General features: G+C 39.0%; 1 protein-coding gene across 5 annotated transcripts in view; it reads left to right on the forward strand.

Annotated features, from left to right (window-relative positions):
* Positions 1–8: 8 nt before the first annotated feature.
* ADAT1 (adenosine deaminase tRNA specific 1) overlaps positions 9–19,191 on the forward strand; it is a 29,266-nt gene continuing 10,083 nt past the window's right edge. For 2 of the 5 annotated variants that reach the window (XM_026104253.2, XM_026104252.2), the window contains exons 1-8: positions 9–628; positions 1,383–1,451; positions 4,405–4,459; positions 5,233–5,363; positions 6,715–7,342; positions 10,131–10,276; positions 12,251–12,350; positions 16,197–16,283. In XM_026104253.2, the coding sequence (XP_025960038.2) occupies positions 313–628; positions 1,383–1,451; positions 4,405–4,459; positions 5,233–5,363; positions 6,715–7,342; positions 10,131–10,276; positions 12,251–12,350; positions 16,197–16,283 (1,532 nt within the window). In that variant the 5' untranslated portion in view covers positions 9–312. Of the gene's footprint in view, positions 629–1,382; positions 1,452–4,404; positions 4,460–5,232; positions 5,364–6,714; positions 7,343–10,130; positions 10,277–12,237; positions 12,351–16,196; positions 16,284–19,191 lie in introns of those variants that run through there. The other 3 variants (XR_003259776.2, XM_064519908.1, XM_064519907.1) reach the window with 3 other exon arrangements.

The following is a 19,191-nucleotide window of genomic DNA, read 5'->3' on the forward strand; positions in this document are numbered from 1 at the left end:
CGCCGAGGGGGGGCGGGCCGCGGCGCTTCCGGCGCGGCCGGACGAGGAGCGCGGCGCCGTCGGCGCGGGGGTAGGGCGGCGGCGGGGCGCCGCGAAGTGCGGAGGGGCGGCCCCGGTGAGGCCGGGCGGCCCGGGCCCCGTCAGAGCGGGGCTGTGGGGGCGGCGGGGCGCCGCGGGACCCTGGGGAGCACAGCGAGCCCGTCTGCTGCCGGCCTGCGCGGCCTCCAGCGTTGTTCCTGTCTCTAGCGATTTGGGAAAAAACGGAGACGTTTTTCGTTCGTATGACAGTTCTGATAAATAATCCCGAAAGGGATGATGCAAGTGGGCCTTGGACGTTGGGATCTGGTAGAGGAATGCGTCATGCAAAAGAGGGTGGTAGGGTTTGAAGGGACTGGGGATGTTAATCCACGTGGTAACAGCATTCAGTTATGTTCGGAAACTGCCCTTGCACCGGGAGTGATGTGGTCAGCTGATGAAATTGCTGAGCTGTGTTACGTACATTATAGTACCAGACTTCCTAAGCAGGGGAAACCAGATCCAAACAGGGAATGGACTTTACTGGCAGCTGTTGTCAAAGTGGAGTCAGCATCTCAAAGAGAGGTTCATGCTAGTCCGGGGAACCTGCAGGGTAAGAGGAGTTGTGCTTTGTCAGTAGGGAGTCTCTCCTTTACACGTGGTGGGTTCCCCCCCCAACAAGATACCTTAAAAAAACCCCTCCCTCTTGTCTTATTTCTCTCCTTTTCCAAATAATTTGCAGTCTGTGGTAGTAAGAGCTTTTTGCAGCTTCTGTCTGAAAAGATAGCTCTATAGTAAAATCCTTCTCTTCCCAGATTCTAAGAAGGTAAAAGCTTGCATTTGGCTGCTCAGTAAGTGGTGAAAGCCTAGGCAGGACCTGAATTCCTAATGGAAACCCCTGCAAAAGCGTGTTCAGATGTTATCAATTAGAATGCTAAAAAGCTCTCAGTTCGGTTGCCTTTAACAGACTACATTAGTGCATTGTGTGTTTGTGTTAATTTTCCCATCATTTTCTTTTTGCCTAATTGGTGTTTCCATATTGTCATACAGATTATATGCTGTGCTGCTTTCCTGCTGCTCTGCATCTTTGAGGAATCCTCTGTCAGTTTTCACTAGCTGCCTAGCATATGATGCCTGTGTTAGCATTCTTGCTGGGGAAGGTTAGACTATACTTAGCACTGTTGCTGCATCCACTACGTCCAGTTCTCCAACTGATACTATGTCCCCTGTGTAGAATGCGTGTCATTGCCTGTCTCACTGTACCTTGCCTCCTACACAATATTCTGTGTCCTTTCTTACCAAAATGGCTGCATGAGTGTGATGCTTCTGGTGATAGTTTGTTCGGTTAATGTTGTTTCCTTTTTTAGTAAAGAAGGAAGTTGTTGCTATGGGGACTGGAACAAAATGTATTGGTCAAAACAAAATGAGAAAAACAGGTAAGCATGGTGGAAAATCCAAGAACCGAATACCTATTCGAGCTTCTTTCTTGATGATGTCATAGAATCAATGAATAATGTTCATGGTACTGAGTTCAGAGGGAAGCCAAAAGTGTAAGGCAAACCTCACACCTGGCAAGTAGAGAGTGTCTTAGGCAGCCAGAATGGCTCCTCTGAATGTTTGCTACGCTTGCTGCCTTAAAGGTTAAAAACAACAACAACAACCCCCCCCCCCCACCTTTTTATATGTGGAAATGTGTAGTTTAGGCTCTGAGTCTGCATACTGACGTGCTTCCTAGCTAAAAGCAAAACGAAACATAACAAAAATAATTGCGTTCTGTCACCTCTTCTGATCTAGTTTTATTGTAGTCTGGTGCAGAATATACTACCATAATGTTAGTGTAGGGATGATACTAGAAAGGTGGTAGTAGGGTCTTTTTCCATATATTCTGAAGTTAGATAGTACAAGTATTTGTACAATAAGTATATGTAACTTCCCGCAGCTTTCAATTCTTACCATTTATCATAGGACTTTCCTTGCTCTGCATTTTTTTTTTTTTAGGTCAGATTGTATCTATTTCAGCTCCTTAGAGAGGAGAAGCCATAGTGATTCATGCTGAAAAGTGACTAGGGGGAAAAGCATTCACGAATATGTTGATACTGGGCTTTCTACTTTCCTTAGAGTTCAGAGGAGAAGTAGAGCAAGATGGAGAATTGATCTTGCACATGTCAGTGACAAGCTGTTTCATGTTCCATCTCATGTATTTCATATCCAAATGAATTTGTGGAGCAAAAGAGAAGAAAATAAATTTTGTTTCTTAGATTTCTATGAAAATTTCTTGCAACTAAGCCATCTTGGAACAGTAGTAGTACAGACATTTTCCTGATTGATTTAGGAAAATGGAGATTGAACTGCTGCATTATTTGAAATCTGGGTATTAAGAATCAGAGGAGAAATTTAATGAGAAAAGAACTAGTTCTTTTCTCTATTATATCCTCTCTATTATGTCTTCAGTGGTCATAAACTTTAAAAAATACTTTTCAATTATGTTACGTTCATTTATTTTTAATTTAAACTTGGATAATCTTTGGTGTTAGTGAAGCTATCTGTTAGAAAATATGCAAAGCTTTTTATACTGAAAATATCCATCACGTATTAGATGTGGCCGAGATACTCATATTGTTGCATGAAAATTCATAGTACTGTGCTACTGTGGGAAATTTTAGTAAATTGCAATGATGAAAATGTATGCGATAGCGTTGGAGTTGTTTCTTATTTAGAAAAGCTTTTGTGCTTTGTAACAAAGTGGATATTAGAAGTCAATATGGTGCATGAATGTATATTGGCAATAAGTATACTAGGAAGATGCAAGTGCAAGGAAGTCATTTTGGCTTTGTCAAGAGAAATATTAAGATTCACATGGCAGATATTCTCTTCCTTTTTAGCAAATGCAGAGTACTTCTGTAGCTTCAACTGATATATTTTTGGAAGCATTAAAAGAGAAGTAAATGCAATAAATGATGCAGTAAATTGCTTTAAGAGTTGCCCAGGAAGAAGTAGTTGATCTGCAAGCTGAGAATGCAGAATTTCTTATTAGGGATGGCTACTCTTCTAAAGGATAGGAAGGCAGTAATGCATTAGCTGTATTTTATTTTAAAGGCTCTAAGAGTGATCTGGAGAATTACCCTGGTGAGCAGTTTGGCACATTCATTTTCATTAAAGGCTTTGATGATAACCCTTTTAGTTGCACCTGACAAAGTGAATTGAGAGACAGACTATTGTCTTTGATCAAAAGCATGAGAGGCAGAAAGAGAGAATTATTAAAGGATCGATGTTACCATGGCAAAAAGTTCTGGACTTGCTCCTGTTCTTACTTTGCATTAGAAAGGGGATAATACTGGTGTGGAAAAGCTTGCAGATGTTGTAACACATTTAAGTTAATTAGAGTTGGAAAAAAGTAAGAAAAAAAATAAAATTAATGTTTAAAAAGACCCAGTAGCATGCTCTAGAGCAGAAAATCTCTACCACTGGTATCTCCCACAAACATTAAATTAACTAGATGGATTTGTGATGGTCAGCATTGGCTTATGCAGCCAAAATATCTCTTCAGCAGCTGATTGGGGATTAAATGAAACCTCAAATTGTAGGATGCGTGGGTAGTGCACCAAAAAGGTGCCTTTATATAAGTCAGTAGCCCCACTTACCTGGATACAAGGTGCTATTTTAGTTCCGCTTGCCCTTACTAAGGTTATTGTTGAACTGGTAAGGAGGTTAAAGGACTATGTGAATGATTGTGGACCTAGAAAAAGTTGTGGAAAGGCTTAAAAAGTTCAGGAATTGTGGCTTAAGGAGGAGATGTACCTTTATCACATGACCTTTTATTTTGTAATAAGACCTGGCTTACAGCTTCTGTCCTGTTCCTTTAGGTGCAGGGACAGGCAGACACTCCAGGAAGTTTAGGGATACGGGATATGAACCTGATAGAAATCAGTATCACTTATACAAAATGTAGTTTAAATTGTAGGTTTTGGTGCAACAACAAGTTTTGACCTTGAAAATCGTTGGATGTCATGCTTATGCTGAGAATATCAAGAGTTACTGTTAAAAACAAGTGTCAGAAAGATATTGAAGGAAGCCTGTGTTTACTCAACTCAAAGGATTTCAGATTTCAGAAGATTTAAAATTTAGTATTTAAGTGAGTTTCTGACTTACTGAGGGGATGAGGACTTGTATTCTTTGGTATAGACTTTTGACCTCCTTTTGTAATGATTAAAAGTTTAAATATCTTGGAATAGCCCAGCTGTTTTACCTAATCAATCCTAAACCTTCACATGCTGGCAAATCTTGAGGAACATGTGACCTGTCTGTAAAACTCTGTTCTAGCTGTAGTGTTTGCTTTGTTCATCTCCTCTTCAGTAATGGTCTGGTATTCTCATTTGGATGTTGCTGTAGGGGACATTCTGAATGACAGTCATGCTGAAATTGTGGCCAAGAGGAGCTTCCAGAGGTGAGGCATGAAGTCCATGTGCTGTTATTCAGTGCCACTTGAAGTTGTTTGTCATGCTGTGAATGCTTTTGACCTGTATCTGAAATAGCCAGATGTTGTAGCTTCAGGAGTGAGAAGGTGATGAAAGAGAAAGTATTAGCTCTGTGTAGGCAACTCTTCTTTGCTCCTTTTACTGGCAGGAGATTAACCTCATTTTGGTTAGTTCTGGTTAGTCTTTTAGGGCCCTTTCACAAAAGTTTTTCCATCCTCATTATTGTAGAGCCTCTATATGAAGAAATGGGATGTAATTTCATGTGACATCAATGGTGGTCTGGTGACTAGATGTCAAAAGTGGTAGCCTTTTTGCAGTTTCCCCACGTACCAAGCCCGTTGTTCACATGGGATAAGCTGTCTCAAGGAGCTAAACTGGCAGTGTAGTAATACTGCTAAAACAAGGGATAAAGTTTTTGCAGTTTGACACCACTGAACTGTTTCTCGCAGAATTAGATGAGTGGCAGTGTTGGTAAAAAGTACAGATGGGAAGGGGAAACCTTAGATCTACAAATTGAGGTAGCTAACTCTTCTGAATCCAACACTTTGAGGTCTGTTATTAAGCTTCTGATCACATGTTGTGTTTATGGAGTGTGTTGGATCACATCTGTCTATAGAAGCATAACCAATCATTTGGGTTCCTTTACCAGAAATGAACAAGCACTAGTTGGCATCTAAATTTTATTGCTTTCACTTGCACCACAAATTAAGCATGTGATTCTTGTGAACTTTTTGCCCAACAGGTATCTTCTCCATCAGATGTGGCTGGCAGCTTCCTACCAGCAGTGCAGTATCTTCATTCCAGGAACCGAAACTGGAAAATGGAAACTCAAACCAAATATTGTATTTATTTTCTTCTGCAGTCATACCCCATGTGAGTACACTTGAGAAATAATTTCAAATAATTATTATTGGAAGTAAACCAAGGAGAAAATTGGACCAAACCAGTTTCATGGCCGCCTCTTATGGATTCTTTTCTGCCCCTTACCTTTCTTTGGTCTCTCTGGAGTAAGTGAGGCAGTAACTCATGTCATCATTATGTTCCCTAAGAAGTATTTGACCTGTCTTCCAGGGGTATTTGGCATTTTGTCTAACTGGATATAAGCCGAATATCCTACTTATTAAAGTGGAATGTTTCACTTTCTTTTTAAACAGGAATGAGTTATCATTTTCTTTTTCAGAAACTACCATACCTGTCAGAGGCCCTGTTATATTTCCTGGTTGATTTGCTTTAAATGCTGTTTCCATGGACTCAAATTTTAATGAAAATCCTTGACATTTACCTCTGTTCCTAAAACTTTTTATGGAATGAAATGCAACCTTTTGTCTTGCTATAGAAAGCACTTACTCCTTGGGTTGTTTTTTCTTTTCTCTCTTTTTTTTTTTTTTTTTTTTTTAAAGATAAGTCTGTAGGAGACAACATGTAAGAACGTGACTTCCCAGTCTACCAGTTTATCAGATGTCTTGATGTTACCACGTTCTTACCAGTATGTTCTTTTTCGGTACCTAGTCCATTAACAGAGCAAAGTAGTTGTAAGTATTCTCAAAATATGCCTGATCAGTGCTTCACACAGTGCAAGTCTTTCAATAAGTAGCACAGTTGCTCATACCTTTTCACAATTTCGATTACATTGCTGGAGTTATCTGTGATGATTCTCTTCATTAATGCAAATACAAATATAGAATCTACATCCTCAAGTTTAATAGCAAGAACATAACCTTGACTACCTTTTCTTTCCATTTCTGTCAGGATCTGTTTGATTTGAACTCAGCCTCCAAATTTTGTTTCTGAGCTTGTTTTAGTGGCCTAGATTAAAGCTTCCATCTTGATTTGGTAGGGTTTGCATTAATTATTCTTTTGGGATTTACATTGTTTAATTGGATCAAACTAATTTTACTTTGAGTCTTCAGCACTGCTTGTGGTCTGTCAGACCACTTTGGAACTTTTCTATTTATAATTATATCTTTAAATTTTGCTGTTGAAATTATTTCTTCTTTGCAGAATGCAAGAGCTTGAAATTCAACATAGATTGTCTCAAATATCACCTAAGTGTGATTCATCATTGTACAGGGCCATGTTGTTTGAAGAGTATGTTCTTGTATCTACGTTTTCCTGAGCGCAAACCTGTGAAAACCAGTGGTAGCTGTAATATTACTGGCATGATGATTTTCAGTCATCTGAGACACATTTTTGCCCAGCTTAGATGTAACTTCTTTTGTTCTAGGTGGAGATGCTTCTATTATTCCAATGAGTGAACCAGAGAACCAGCCTTCTAAGCCAGTAATTGGAGAAGATGCAGATGGGCCATCAGCAAAGTGTAGTAGAAACCATGATCGTTTGGGTCCAGAAGATAAAAGGAAATTAGAGGAAATGGCAACTAATCCTATAATCAAGCGAATGAAAACTGTTAATGATGATTGTTTTTCTGTGGTCACCGAAGACCTAGCTGCTCAGCAAGTATCTGGGAAACAAGCAAGCTTAGAAAACAATGCAGATCCAAAGAGCTTTGAATATTCTGCAGAGATGCAAAGAGCCAATAAGGATGCTGGCCTAGGCAGAGCCAAGGTGGTTGATGTTTATAGAACTGGAGCAAAGTGTGTACCTGGAGAGTTAGGTGACGCCCAGAAACCTGGGATAGAGTATCACTGTGTGGGATTATTACGAGTGAAGCCAGGTCGTGGGGACAGAACATGCTCCATGTCCTGCAGCGATAAACTAGCTCGCTGGAATGTACTAGGGTGTCAAGGAGCTCTTCTGATGCATTTCTTGCAGTATCCAGTGTATCTGTCAGCAATTGTAGTGGGGAAGTGTCCATATAGCCAAGAAGCTATGCAAAGAGCAATTATTGAAAGGTAAGTGATGTCCTTTGAAAATCAGGTAGTACATACAGAGAGTGAGTTATGGAAGACAATGTCTGTCACACAAATATCAGGACTTTGCACCAAAGTCATTTGCAGAAAATGTGAATTTCTGCAGATTCACATTTGCAGAAAATAGCCCTGTGTAGTATGGAGAAGAGGTGACTGCTGCTGGTATATCAAACTTGAAGACTTAAAAATACTTTCTGTTAGATTCAAGATCCACCTAGTTCTCCCTCCTTTGAGTTATAAGAGTTAGTTATCACCTGAGCCTTCCTAGAAGCCTTCCAGCAGAAAATATAACTTGAAAAGAGACAAACTGAGGGTGGGTCTTTTGTTGTTTTGGGGTTTTTTTTAGCATGGTGAAGCTGAACTTTTATTGTACTCTTACTAAATTTATTTCCTCAAATAGTGTAAAGAAAAGCTTTTAATTTATTCAGTTGTTATTATTTCATAAATCATTCTGAATATCAATAACCTCTCTCTTACAGAATCCTGGTGTTGGCAGGGAAAAGATTTTGTTTTCTTGCAAGGGACTGAATAACACAGACCCTTCCTAAAGTTTAATTTAATAAGGATAATAAAAAAAAAATGTTCATAAAGGCAATCTGATTAAAAAGAGTCCAAATGAATGCATAGGTAGATTTTTTTTTTGCACGTATTTATAAGTAGCATGGGTTAAGACAATACTAGTTTTATGTTGATTAAACCATTCCCAACCATTTTCCGTCACATACCTTAAAATAACATTTTTGAGATTTGTCAGCTTGTTTTCACCCTTTCACACTTTAGTCCTGGATGTATCAAATTCTTATGTCTGTGCCTTGTAAATACCTAACACATAATTAATTTTTTTTTATGAGAGAGGGAGGGAGGGTATGTCATTGGATTCAAGAGGCCAGATGGGTAAGGATTATAGAAAGATTATGTGACTAGTTGGTTTCGATTTCGGGTGGATATGGTAGTCATGTTGAACATCTATTTGCAGGTTTGGGACTTCACTCAGGAATAGTTTGCTGTTAATATTACATAGATACTGCTTCTGTATACACCGTTATAGTATACTGTTGCACAGAGTAACTGTGGAAAAGGTGTCTTTCTGGTTGTCTTTACAAAGCCTGTTAGAACTTGGCTTTGTATGAACCTACTAGTTCTTGTGCAGGTTTCACTGATTTTAGAAACTGATTTCAGACTTACTTTTTCAGCAAGTACCTGGGTAAACGATGCAGCATTTTAAGCTTGCTTTGAAAGGATTTGTAATAAAAACATTTTCTTTTTTGCTTCTTAAAGTCTTCCCAAGCTTTGATTCAAACTTAAAGTTTTCTAGAATAATATTATTTGGATTATTCCATATGCATACAAGTCCAGCCAGTGTAAAATTTCAAAATAATTGTTTTATCTGCTCTAAGTAGAGGTTTCTGAAACCTGCCATTCCAAAGTTCTGACTGTTTTATGTGTCTTCAGTGTGCTGCTCAGCCAAGGAAACTGAGTTACAGACTTAATGCAGAAACTGCTGCAGTGCAATCCCTTTTGGTTTAGAAAGATGAGTGCTGTTTGGCAACCAGATTGGAAAATCCTGAGTTCACATCAGCTTTTGTTTTCATCATTGTTAATTGTCACTTTGTAACTTCTGAGCAAAACTTCAGGCACCCATGCGTGCTTCACACTTGCGGAGAAGCTAGTATCTCTCCTTAGTCTTTTCTGCCATTTGAATGCATGCTTGATTTGGATGTGCAATGCAAGCTCACCTTTGCTGTCTTCATGCATTCTGAGGGATGCACTTCCAAATTCTGCCGTGAGATCCTGGGCCTTCGGCTTCTGTAAGGACAAGGATTGGGGCTCCACAGCTCTGGTTTAGGAATACTTGTTTCTTGTCCTGCTGCTATGGAATCTGAAAGAACTAGAACTCTTGAATATTTTCCACCTTTAGGAATGATTGAAATGATGGATCCCTGCAACTGTTCAGAACATCTAACATGTAGACAGCTTTTACTGTTCAACTGGAAAAAGAATGAGAGTTGTTTTAGCCTAGAAGCACAAAGCTTATGTGCATTTCCATGGTGGTAAAATTGTCTGCTTCTTTGATCTGAAATACATGCAAGATTTCATCTTTCTCCCAGCAGTGAGTAGTAGAGCTCTGATAATGCAGCCTGTCACCTCAGGGGAATTTACACAGGAGGCCGAGTCCATTGCTGCTAAATGAGGAAAGTTGCCTGCTGTGCAGTGACTTCCATGCTTCTCAGATCCTTGAGTTGATTAAAACTATCCCAGCATAAAAGGATAAAAATTCTTCTTTAGGAAGCTGAATCAATTTGACAGAGGAATCAGTGAGCATTATAGGAAGGTACAAGAGAATGCACAGAATTTATTGATAAGGAAGGGAGAAAAGGAGAGCAGGAGAGAAATTGGGGAACAGAACTGCTCCCTTTAAGAGGCATGCGTTAGACCAGATCATCTGAAAGGACTGACTTGGCTTAGTATCTCATTCTCTCTTTCATACCTTATCTGTAGATTTTTACTAGCTTTTAACTTGATCTGTTTTAAAATCAATTCACTGCAGTTTTCTGGAATGGGCAAGGTCTTACTAAACTATTTGACTTTGTTTTTTAGAACCTAAACAAAATACTATTTAGAAAAAAAGAAATTTCTCTCTCTTTGACAACTGGTCTTCAATTCAGTTTAAAATGTAATACATTTCAGATTATGAAGGGAGGTTGCACAGATCTGCATGTCCTGTAAGATCAGAATTTAAATTGCTTGCATTCTTCCTTGTTTACTTTAGGTGTCAGCAGATCTCATTTTTACCAGATGGTTTTCTCACTCAGGAGGTTAAACTGCTGCAGTCAAATCTTCAGTTTGAACATAGCCGTCAGGCAATCCAGGAAGTTCAGACTAACAGCAAAACAAAACTTGTTCCCTGTGGTGCAGGTGAGTTAACTTCAACTAGTTGTGTAACTGTGTGCAAAAGACCAAATAAAAAATAGTCACTTTGGTGAAATTTTGTAAAATTTAACTTCATTCATTGCCAGTGCCAGCAACAAAGTGTGGCTTGTAGCAAGAAATTAATTTCGGGGCAGAACTTAATAATATTTATGCTCTCCTGATAGTTCCCAGTTTTCACACTGAATAAAAGACTTGGTTGATGCCGTTATGAATTTATAATCTTAAAAAAAGATGGAAAGTAATAAGTGAAGACATGTTCTAGTGGTGACAGGAAGACAAAACATATCAAAAGACTTCTTTTTTCAGTTAGTTATGCATTTTCCTTCATAATGTACGTAAGACTGCAAGTCTTGTCATGCTGGGTTATGCTTGCAATTTCTCCAGAAATCTGTGAACATAGAAAGAATACAGAATAGTGCAATATAAAGATTTAATTGATGGAGTTTTGGGACGTTGCATTTCTTGTCATGGTGACGAATGAATATGGAAGTCGTGATTTAGCAATGTGGTCTTACGGCTTTGCGGAAAAAAACCCCAAAACAATGGGACTGCCACCATAGGTGTGTAGCTAAACAGTGTCTTTAAACTTGGACATGCGTAACTTCTGTTGTTGTATACTTTTCTGGATTAACTGGAACTGGAAATTATTCTGTTAGGATAGATCTGATGATAAAACAGAATGGAAACAAAGGGCTTCTTAATGTAATTCATAGACTCGTTAAGTCGGAATTATTTACAGGTGCCCAGAAGGAAAAGATTTTGATGCTGTGATGATGAGTACTCAAAACAAGCATCCTGAGAGAGAAAATTTAGATAGCAAACAGAATCCATCATTGAAAAATGCTGCCAATTCACTTAGCAACAGCAACAACCAAATCTGAAACTGTGTATGAATTCCTGAATATGCCTTTTGTTTTGTACAGTTACTCAGATCATTCTGTTAGAAAATGGAGAACAATGCTTTATCATGCTTTTTCATATATCAATTATGCTAAACTAAGTTTTTTGGAGGGGGTGAAAATCAGAAGTCTAAATTCAGAGGTTTTTAAACTGAATATTGAAATGCACTAAATAGGGACATTGCAGCTCGTTTTAAAAGGTACAGAGCAAAGAATAAGGATCACTAATTCTGGAGAGCTCACAGACTTCTCTTGGGTCTAAAGTTAGCTAGATTTACAACCAAATGAATCTTACAAAGTGTAGTGAGAGACAGCTAGAATCAGTGCAGTTCTTCATGATGGACAGAGATCGTAGAAGAACCTCTGTGTAAAGGGACTCGCCCATTGGCAACTAGCGAAGCAATGATGTTTGGTGCAAAATTATTGGTACTGTCGAATCTAAAGATGTATACGAGGAGCTGAAGAAAAGTACTGCAGCGCTGAGGTAAAATTCAGAGTTCCAGCACCGAGAATTTTATAGTCCAGGATGGTAATTAGGTATCAGGGTGTGGACAAAGGATAAGGATGTTGGCATTTGATATCTCTTCCAACGAATTGTTGTTAGTTGACTACTATCTAGTAATATTTTTACAGTAGTGTCTACAGATATTTGATGTATGTAAGTATCAGACATAAAGAGGACTATTTAGATGACCTAAGATAAACTAATAAGGGAAACACAGGGTGACTAGTGCAAGTGGCTGGGGGGGGAGTATTTTACAGCGTAATATGAAAATAAGCCTGGAGTTTCTTCATGTTTTTTCCAGACAGGATACACAAAAGAAGGTAAAAATCCCTCTAAAAAGGGGAGAATCATGAAGCTGGAGGCCAAATGTTTCAAGAGGCATCAGTTTCTAAAGAAGCTGATTAAGATGAAGTCATGGTTCCTAACTCTTCATAGTTTATCTGAATTATTTGGGAAAGTAGCCCAGTGTCATGTGAACACATTGCATGGAAGAAACTGTAAGTTTTGCTTTTGTGCTGAGAGTGTCTTCCTTGTTCATAAAGCTTTCTTCCCCAGCTATCAGTTGGAGTGCAGTCCCTGAGCAACCTCTGGATGTCACCTCAAACGGCTTCCGGCAGGGAACAACGAAGAAAGGGATCGGCAGCCATCAGAGCAGGTGTGGGAGCGTTGTGATATCTGGATGCATGTATCTCACCTGTTAGCATGCATGCATCTCTCTTAGCTTTGTGGGATGTGTAAGGTATTGTCAGAACAGGAAGAAATCTCTTCTCACCCTTTTTGAATAGATAGGAAATGGGGAAAAAGGAAAAGTCACTGTGTAGGGGAGTGGGAATGGGAAAAGCTGAAGGAGAGTTAACAAGCTTGTCCCATTTCTTGTTTGTCACTTTTGATAAAGGAGAATATTGTCGATAATGGAAGTGGGGGACTATGACCAATTTGTTATTAAAATATTATTTATTGATGAAGTTAGCAAAACTATTGCTTTGTACCGTGCAGGTTAATGGCTATGAAAGAAAGCAGCATGTTGCAGGGTCCTGTTTTTACAGATTTCTTTTTCTGTGAGATTAAATCCAGCTGTTTCCTGACCTGGACATATGATTGTTATAAACGTTGGTTTGAAATGCAAGTTCCTGCCTTAAAGTTTGGAAATGTTATGAAATGCTTGCAGCAGATTTCTATGCAGAACATGTCACCTTTCCAGTTGTCTTCGTGACACTATGCTGTTTTAAGAACTATCTTAAGCTTCTATCACCTGTTAACATTTAAAGAAACATGTATGTATTTTTCTTGTGCTTGAGAGGAATTTCTTGTAAACAACCAAAACCAAATTTCTCCATCATCTCTGTCTAGGCTCCCTTCAGTTTAGGTGAGGTGACCAAAATGATCATTGTTCTGTGGGCAGTTCAGCTTGAGGGTTGTAGTCGTGTTTTCGTCATTGACTGCTTACACTACCAATTTATCAGTGGTCATATTGTCAGTTTTCCCCAGGCTTTCTAGGAGAATGGAGATAATTCTGGCAATAGTGAATGAAATGATAGGTAGAGAGAGGAGAATTCATGGGGAAGCATGCCTGCGAGTTGCACATTCTGAGCTTCTAGAAGTTCTACCTGATTTGATTGAAGTCTGTCCTATTATATCCTAGTATTTCCAGCCCATCTCTGGAAAGAAGAGGACCAGGAACTTTGTGGCTTGTGAACAATATTGGTGTCTGGGGTATTGTTATCACAGGTGACCTGGGTGACTTATGTGAACACCAGTTTCCAATATGTGGTGTGTAAGCTATTCCAGAGGGTGTATGAAAGATAATAAAATGAAAAACACTAACCTTCTTTTTGTAGCCTTAGATTTGCTGTATAGCATTTGTGTATCAACTGTAAAACTTCTAGGAGCCTTCTGCTAACTGCCAGTTTGCACAATACTACAGGAACTTACTGTTGAGAGGTTTTTTTCTCTTTTCCAGATGTGTTTGGAATTGGTTAAAATATTCAAAAGCTATTAGAGGGGGCCTACAAGACAGTGTAATTGCAAGGGTCTTTTTTCCTTAGGAAATTCGGATTAAAAACCATGTCAAGGAATAAGTAAACAGTTTATGCTTTTGTGATAAAGGTCCAAATACAGAATTTATATCCTGTGAGGGGGAGGGCAGTGTTTAATACTAAGCAAGACTTGCATTTCTACCCTCTTTTTTTTTCCCCTAAAGGAATCTGATTGATTAGTGATTTATTTATTTATTTATTCTTTCTTTCTGTAGCACAGAAACCTGTGCTAGATAACATTAGATACCAAGGAAGGTGTAAAGCTGACTGACCAGAAGGAATTTGTAGATAGACTTTCTGGTATGTGCTTTTGTTAATGCTTAATTAACTGAAACACCACAAACTACAATATAAACCTTTGACAAATTAACATGAAGGTGAAAGTTTAGAGCATCTTTGCGTGCCCATTTTTGGGTTCTTAAATAACTTAATAGCAAAATAGAAAGCTTTTTTAAATGCTTCTGGGTAATCAGATTGCATGTTTTGGAAAATTGAATCAGTCAATTGTGAGGACAAATATAGAAAAGGATTTAAATCACTAGAGAAAATAAGTGGGGCTTTCAAAACAACCCGTGTTTTAAAAACAGCTGTTCTGCTTGCCTGACTTTGGGGGGAAGAGAAGGGCTTAAAGCTGACAGATGGAGGTGCCTATGGTATCTTTAAAAGACTTTTTAAACTTTGAATGATTTTCTTTATGATGAACCTTTCTGTATTTAACTACCCTGCTACTGTTGCTGAATATATCCTCTCAGCGTTCTTGTGAGCAAGACAGAATTGTTCAGATACTTTTACTGTTTGTTTGTTTGTTTGTTTGTTTTAACTAATACCAAGTTTGTTGATTTGGTGAAACCCTTGTGATCCTCTGTGGTTGTTTGATCAGTGCTGGGACCAGTTTTGGCTCAACCTCTGCTATAGCTGTAGCCTCATGGGGGTGCAGTCTTCCACAGATAACACTGTGCAGATATTAAAATATTCTCTCTGCAAAATGACACAGTGCTGCTAGGACTCTGTTACAGCTTACCCTTGGGACAATGTAGCTTTTTATCAGTATAACACTTTAAATGAAGGGAAAAGGCTGGTGGGCAGTTCAGATGGGATAAGAGAAGTTAAATCGTGGAGGATCTTTTTACATTTCTTCAAGAAGTGAACAGATTTGTCTTTTTAATCAAAAATGTTGAATTAGGATGTGCTACTGTGAGCTGTAAGAGGAAGTGCATCCTTCCAGATTCCCATACTCCTGCTCAATTCCTATAGAAACCTTGCAGGGAAAGGAAAAGCTGTAAAATTTTCCTACCAGTGTAAAGGCAGAAACATAATTTTGTGCTAGCCTGCCACGTTTCTGAAGGTTTCATGGTTGATGGGTGCTTTAAAGGAAACTGTGTGAATGACTACCTGTTCCTTAGCTTGACCTTCCCTTTCTTCTCACTCTGTTTCTTTTTCCCTATTATCTAAATATATAAAATTGTCACTAAGAAGCATATTCTCCAGTTTCTCTGAGGGCATAATTTCAGAAGAGTTTGAAACAGTCTAAGACAGGGCTGCCTTCCTTCCTCTCTCCCCATTTTACTTGCACTGACCTTGCCTGCCTGAGAACTGAACCAGCCAAAAATAATCATTTCCACCACCACCACCACCCCCCTTGCTTTCTGTAGGGTTAGAGGGGGGCTTTTTTGCTTCTAGCAGAGGATCACCACAGTGTTAGATGAGTACCAGATTGTGGACAAATCCCGTTTTTGTGCCAAAGTCCACAACAAACAGTTTTCTGACTGCAGTCAGCAGCTGCAGCGCTGCACGTGCCCTGGACGGAGCACCAGTGCACCCTCCCTGCTGGTGGTCTGGACCACGGTGAGGAAAGCAAACCTCTGAAGAAGACGTACTGCCCAGTACAAGGGAAGTGTGGACGGGTGCTGAGAAACAAGAGGGAAGAACTGTGAAAGTGTTTGTTTCAGCAGATTGAAACTGAAGCACAGTTTCAGAAACCTGCAAAACAGTTTGCAGCTATTGTATTTTATTTGGGAATTGTTATTCTAAATACTTATAAATATTTTGTTTCAAAACATGGAAGGATAGTAATCACTCTTTAGAATGTACCAGGACCTTGTTATTAGAATTTGATATTTCTCACTGGTTTATTAGCATGCTTTGTACTTTTCAGATGCTTTCCTCTTTTCCAAGACATGAGTGGACACACAGACTTTACTGCTGAAATCATATGACACGCAAAAAACAAAAAAAACTTTTATGCACACTCTGTTCAGTTGTTCTTGAAAGCAGTTCTAGGTGTACGTGGCTCTGGGATTTGGTTAGTCATTTTTAAGAACTTCCCAGACCAAACTTTGTAAGAGAGGACAAGATCAAATGATCAATCATTGCTCTAGGCCTGAGGTGACAGATCTACTTCAGAAATATTGCTTTATTTACTCCGAGGAGTCTGATTCGAGTTTCTAATTTCTTTTTTCCATCAGATCCAAGATCTGTAAAGTAGAACTCTTCCATACATTCCAAAAGCTGGTGAGAAGTATTTCTCAAGAGAATCTACCAGACACTCTCAGGTAAAGTTGTTGTCTCTATAGCTAGAAAAGTGAACTTATCTTCATGGATCCCAAATGTGCTGTGATGATACCAGAATCTTCTCATGAGTCTCACTTTTGATAAACTCACTGTTAAAATTTGACACTTGAAGAATATGGCGTGTGCTTGATGGGTTAGGAAGAATCTTTTGGGGGTCTTTTTATTCACCTCCTTGGAGAAGTAGCTATGGCATCTCATGTATTGAGAGAGAGAGAGAAGGAGAGAAGAAATCGCAGGTGGTTTCTTAATTTGGAGTTAAGGTGAGAGTTTGGGGCAGCTGATCTAATTTAAAGACTCACTTCTTTAGAAAAGGGTAAATTCTGCTCTTGGTCATGCAGCCTTGCCCCTCCCTTGCACTGCTTCTGGTGCACAGTAGGGCAGAGCATAGTTTCATATGTACAGAAATAAATCTCTGACTTTGGCTTAGAGATTCCAAGTGATGTAGAAGGTGCCAAATCCATTGTTTTGGAAGTTGTTTTTTGTTTTAGTCGTATTTTCAGCTATAACTTTGCCAATTCTGGGATGTGATTAGACCAGATGTCAAGCTCATTTAATTGGTTGCAGTTGCTGATAGGTCCATACGGTCCCATCACTCCTCCTTTATATCAATAGTGCTTCTCCAACACCATGTTGCCAGTTCAACTAGCTAATATGGCAGAAAACAATTTCCTTGTCTTCTGTGATTTCTGCTGGATTAATGAGGTGAATTTGTTCACGGAAACTAAAACAAGTACTAGATAGAACCCATGCAAAAAGAAGTAGGAGCTGTATGTGTCCAGAAGCAGGGAAGAAAGGCCATCTCTGCCTTTCAGAGGCACCAAGCCATTAGATGAGATGAACTCAGCCATGTGCGCCTTGAGTCTTTAATCGTTAGATTTTGCTTTCTTCTGTGTTTTGTGGATTAAGGATTCCAGTTATTTTCTTCATGTGCGAAATGCCTCATAACTTCAAATGCAATGATGTCAACATAAGCCACGTTATTGTTGAAATAACTTCAACTGATGCTATATGCAGAAGTATACTTTCTCCTTAATTCTGTTTTAAATATAAAATTATTAGTCTCTTTAGGGTGGGAGTTGCTCCTCACTTATTTAGCTACCATAATTTCCGCAAAGCATGAACTGGTGCATTGTTGGGTAGGTGACTCATTGTGCTAATCATGTGCTGCTTACATAAAGTCACTTTACCTCAGGCCTTTTTCTAGATTCCAGCAGCTTTGTAATTTCCTTTGACTTTTTTGTCCTTTACCATTTTTTCTCTCTGTTTCTCCTGACAAAGTCCAGCTGATTCACAGATGTGGCATCGTTTTTAGGCTGTGCAAACTGTTTATACGGTAGAGGTGCTAGCTCACCAGTCAGCCTGTCCAGCTGCTTCCCTTTTGAAGCCTTCCTTCTTCCTACTCCTCAAATAAAAAGCAAAACAGCAAGTCTCTTTGTTTTGCTGTTTCCTTCTTCCCTTTCCCTTTCTACACAGTATTCTGATAACATGTTTTCTTCCTTTCATGTAGTCTGACTTTGAGTGGACTTCAGATAAGAGCTTCCACACTCTCATGTTGTTTCTTCTAAACTCTTATCCGTTTTTTTTCGTTTCTTTTCATACAAAGGTATCTTGATATCTCCTCCTACAAATGGTTGGCTTCAGTGCTCTGCTGTCAGCCCGTTTCCTCTTCCCTCTTTACCTCTAAGCCCCTACCCTGCCTTTTCTGGTCCACTTTTTGGTCTGTTGTTTCCAGTCCTTTCTGCTCCATCAAGGTAATCTTATTCCATAGTCCATTTCAGTTTGCTATATATGAAAGGCAAGGATCACTCTTTACTTAGCCTTTCCCTCATCTACCCTTGAGCACTGTCAGACATAAAGCTCTAACTGGCCCCACTAGCCTGTGTGGAACTAGTATAGCGATTATGATGTTCTTCTGTTTTCTTCTTTCTTTTGTGTCATCTTGCTTCTCCTGCTTTCTGTGCCTTCCTTTCCTCTTTCACCTCTTTCTGGGGGATCAGTGCAGACGCTGTTAAATTGGAACAGGTTGAGAGTCCATTGGGGCAGAACTTTGATGCTGGCTTTCCGAAGAGGCAAATTTGGGAATTCGTGATGGTGTAGCTTATCTAAGGGGCTAAGCGTAACATTTAATGGTTGCATTTTTCAGGGCTTGGTTTATTAGCTCTCAACTAAGGCAGGAAGAAGGAGGAGATTTTTGGTTGGCTTAATTTACTACTTCACCAAGAACTAGATAGCATTCTGTTGTGCTGTCCCACTTTCTTTCTTCTATTCTGATAATCTTTAAGATATCCATCCATCTCTTGTGCCTTACTTAAATCCTGGATTGTCTCCCTAGCTAGATTATCTGAAATGTTGCCAGTTATTCTATTATTTATATATTATTCTATTATTTTTATATATATATAATTTTTTAATATATATATAATATAAAATACACACGTATGTACATACATACGTAACTTCTTACCTACTCCTTCTCTTATGTTGTTTAGTGTTAGTATTTTGAAATTATTGGTACATAAATCCATCCTTTTCTGCTACTGCAGCCAGTTTGCCACCTTATTCAGATCTGTTTACTGTCTGCCTCTCATTTTCTGCATCAGTTTCATGTTTTCTGTGCTCACTGTCAAAGGAATGATGGCAAACTTTTGACCTGTGTCAAGGGCTAGTGTTATGCCATTGCTAGTCTGAATTGTTACATAAAACCCCCTGTAGTATTAATGTTCTTTGCAGAATGCTTAGTGGAAATAACGGCAAAGAAGTTTTTTTGCTGCTTTGGGTATTTTACCTGCTGGTAGAGCCATGCCTTGTCCATTACATGAGGAAATAAAAGCCTTCTTTTGTCATATAGTGGCATCTACTCGATAGAGTCAGCTGGCATTGCTTTTTATG

This window comes from Dromaius novaehollandiae, chromosome 13, assembly GCF_036370855.1.
Source record: "Dromaius novaehollandiae isolate bDroNov1 chromosome 13, bDroNov1.hap1, whole genome shotgun sequence".
Taxonomy (NCBI): Eukaryota; Metazoa; Chordata; class Aves; order Casuariiformes; family Dromaiidae; genus Dromaius; species Dromaius novaehollandiae.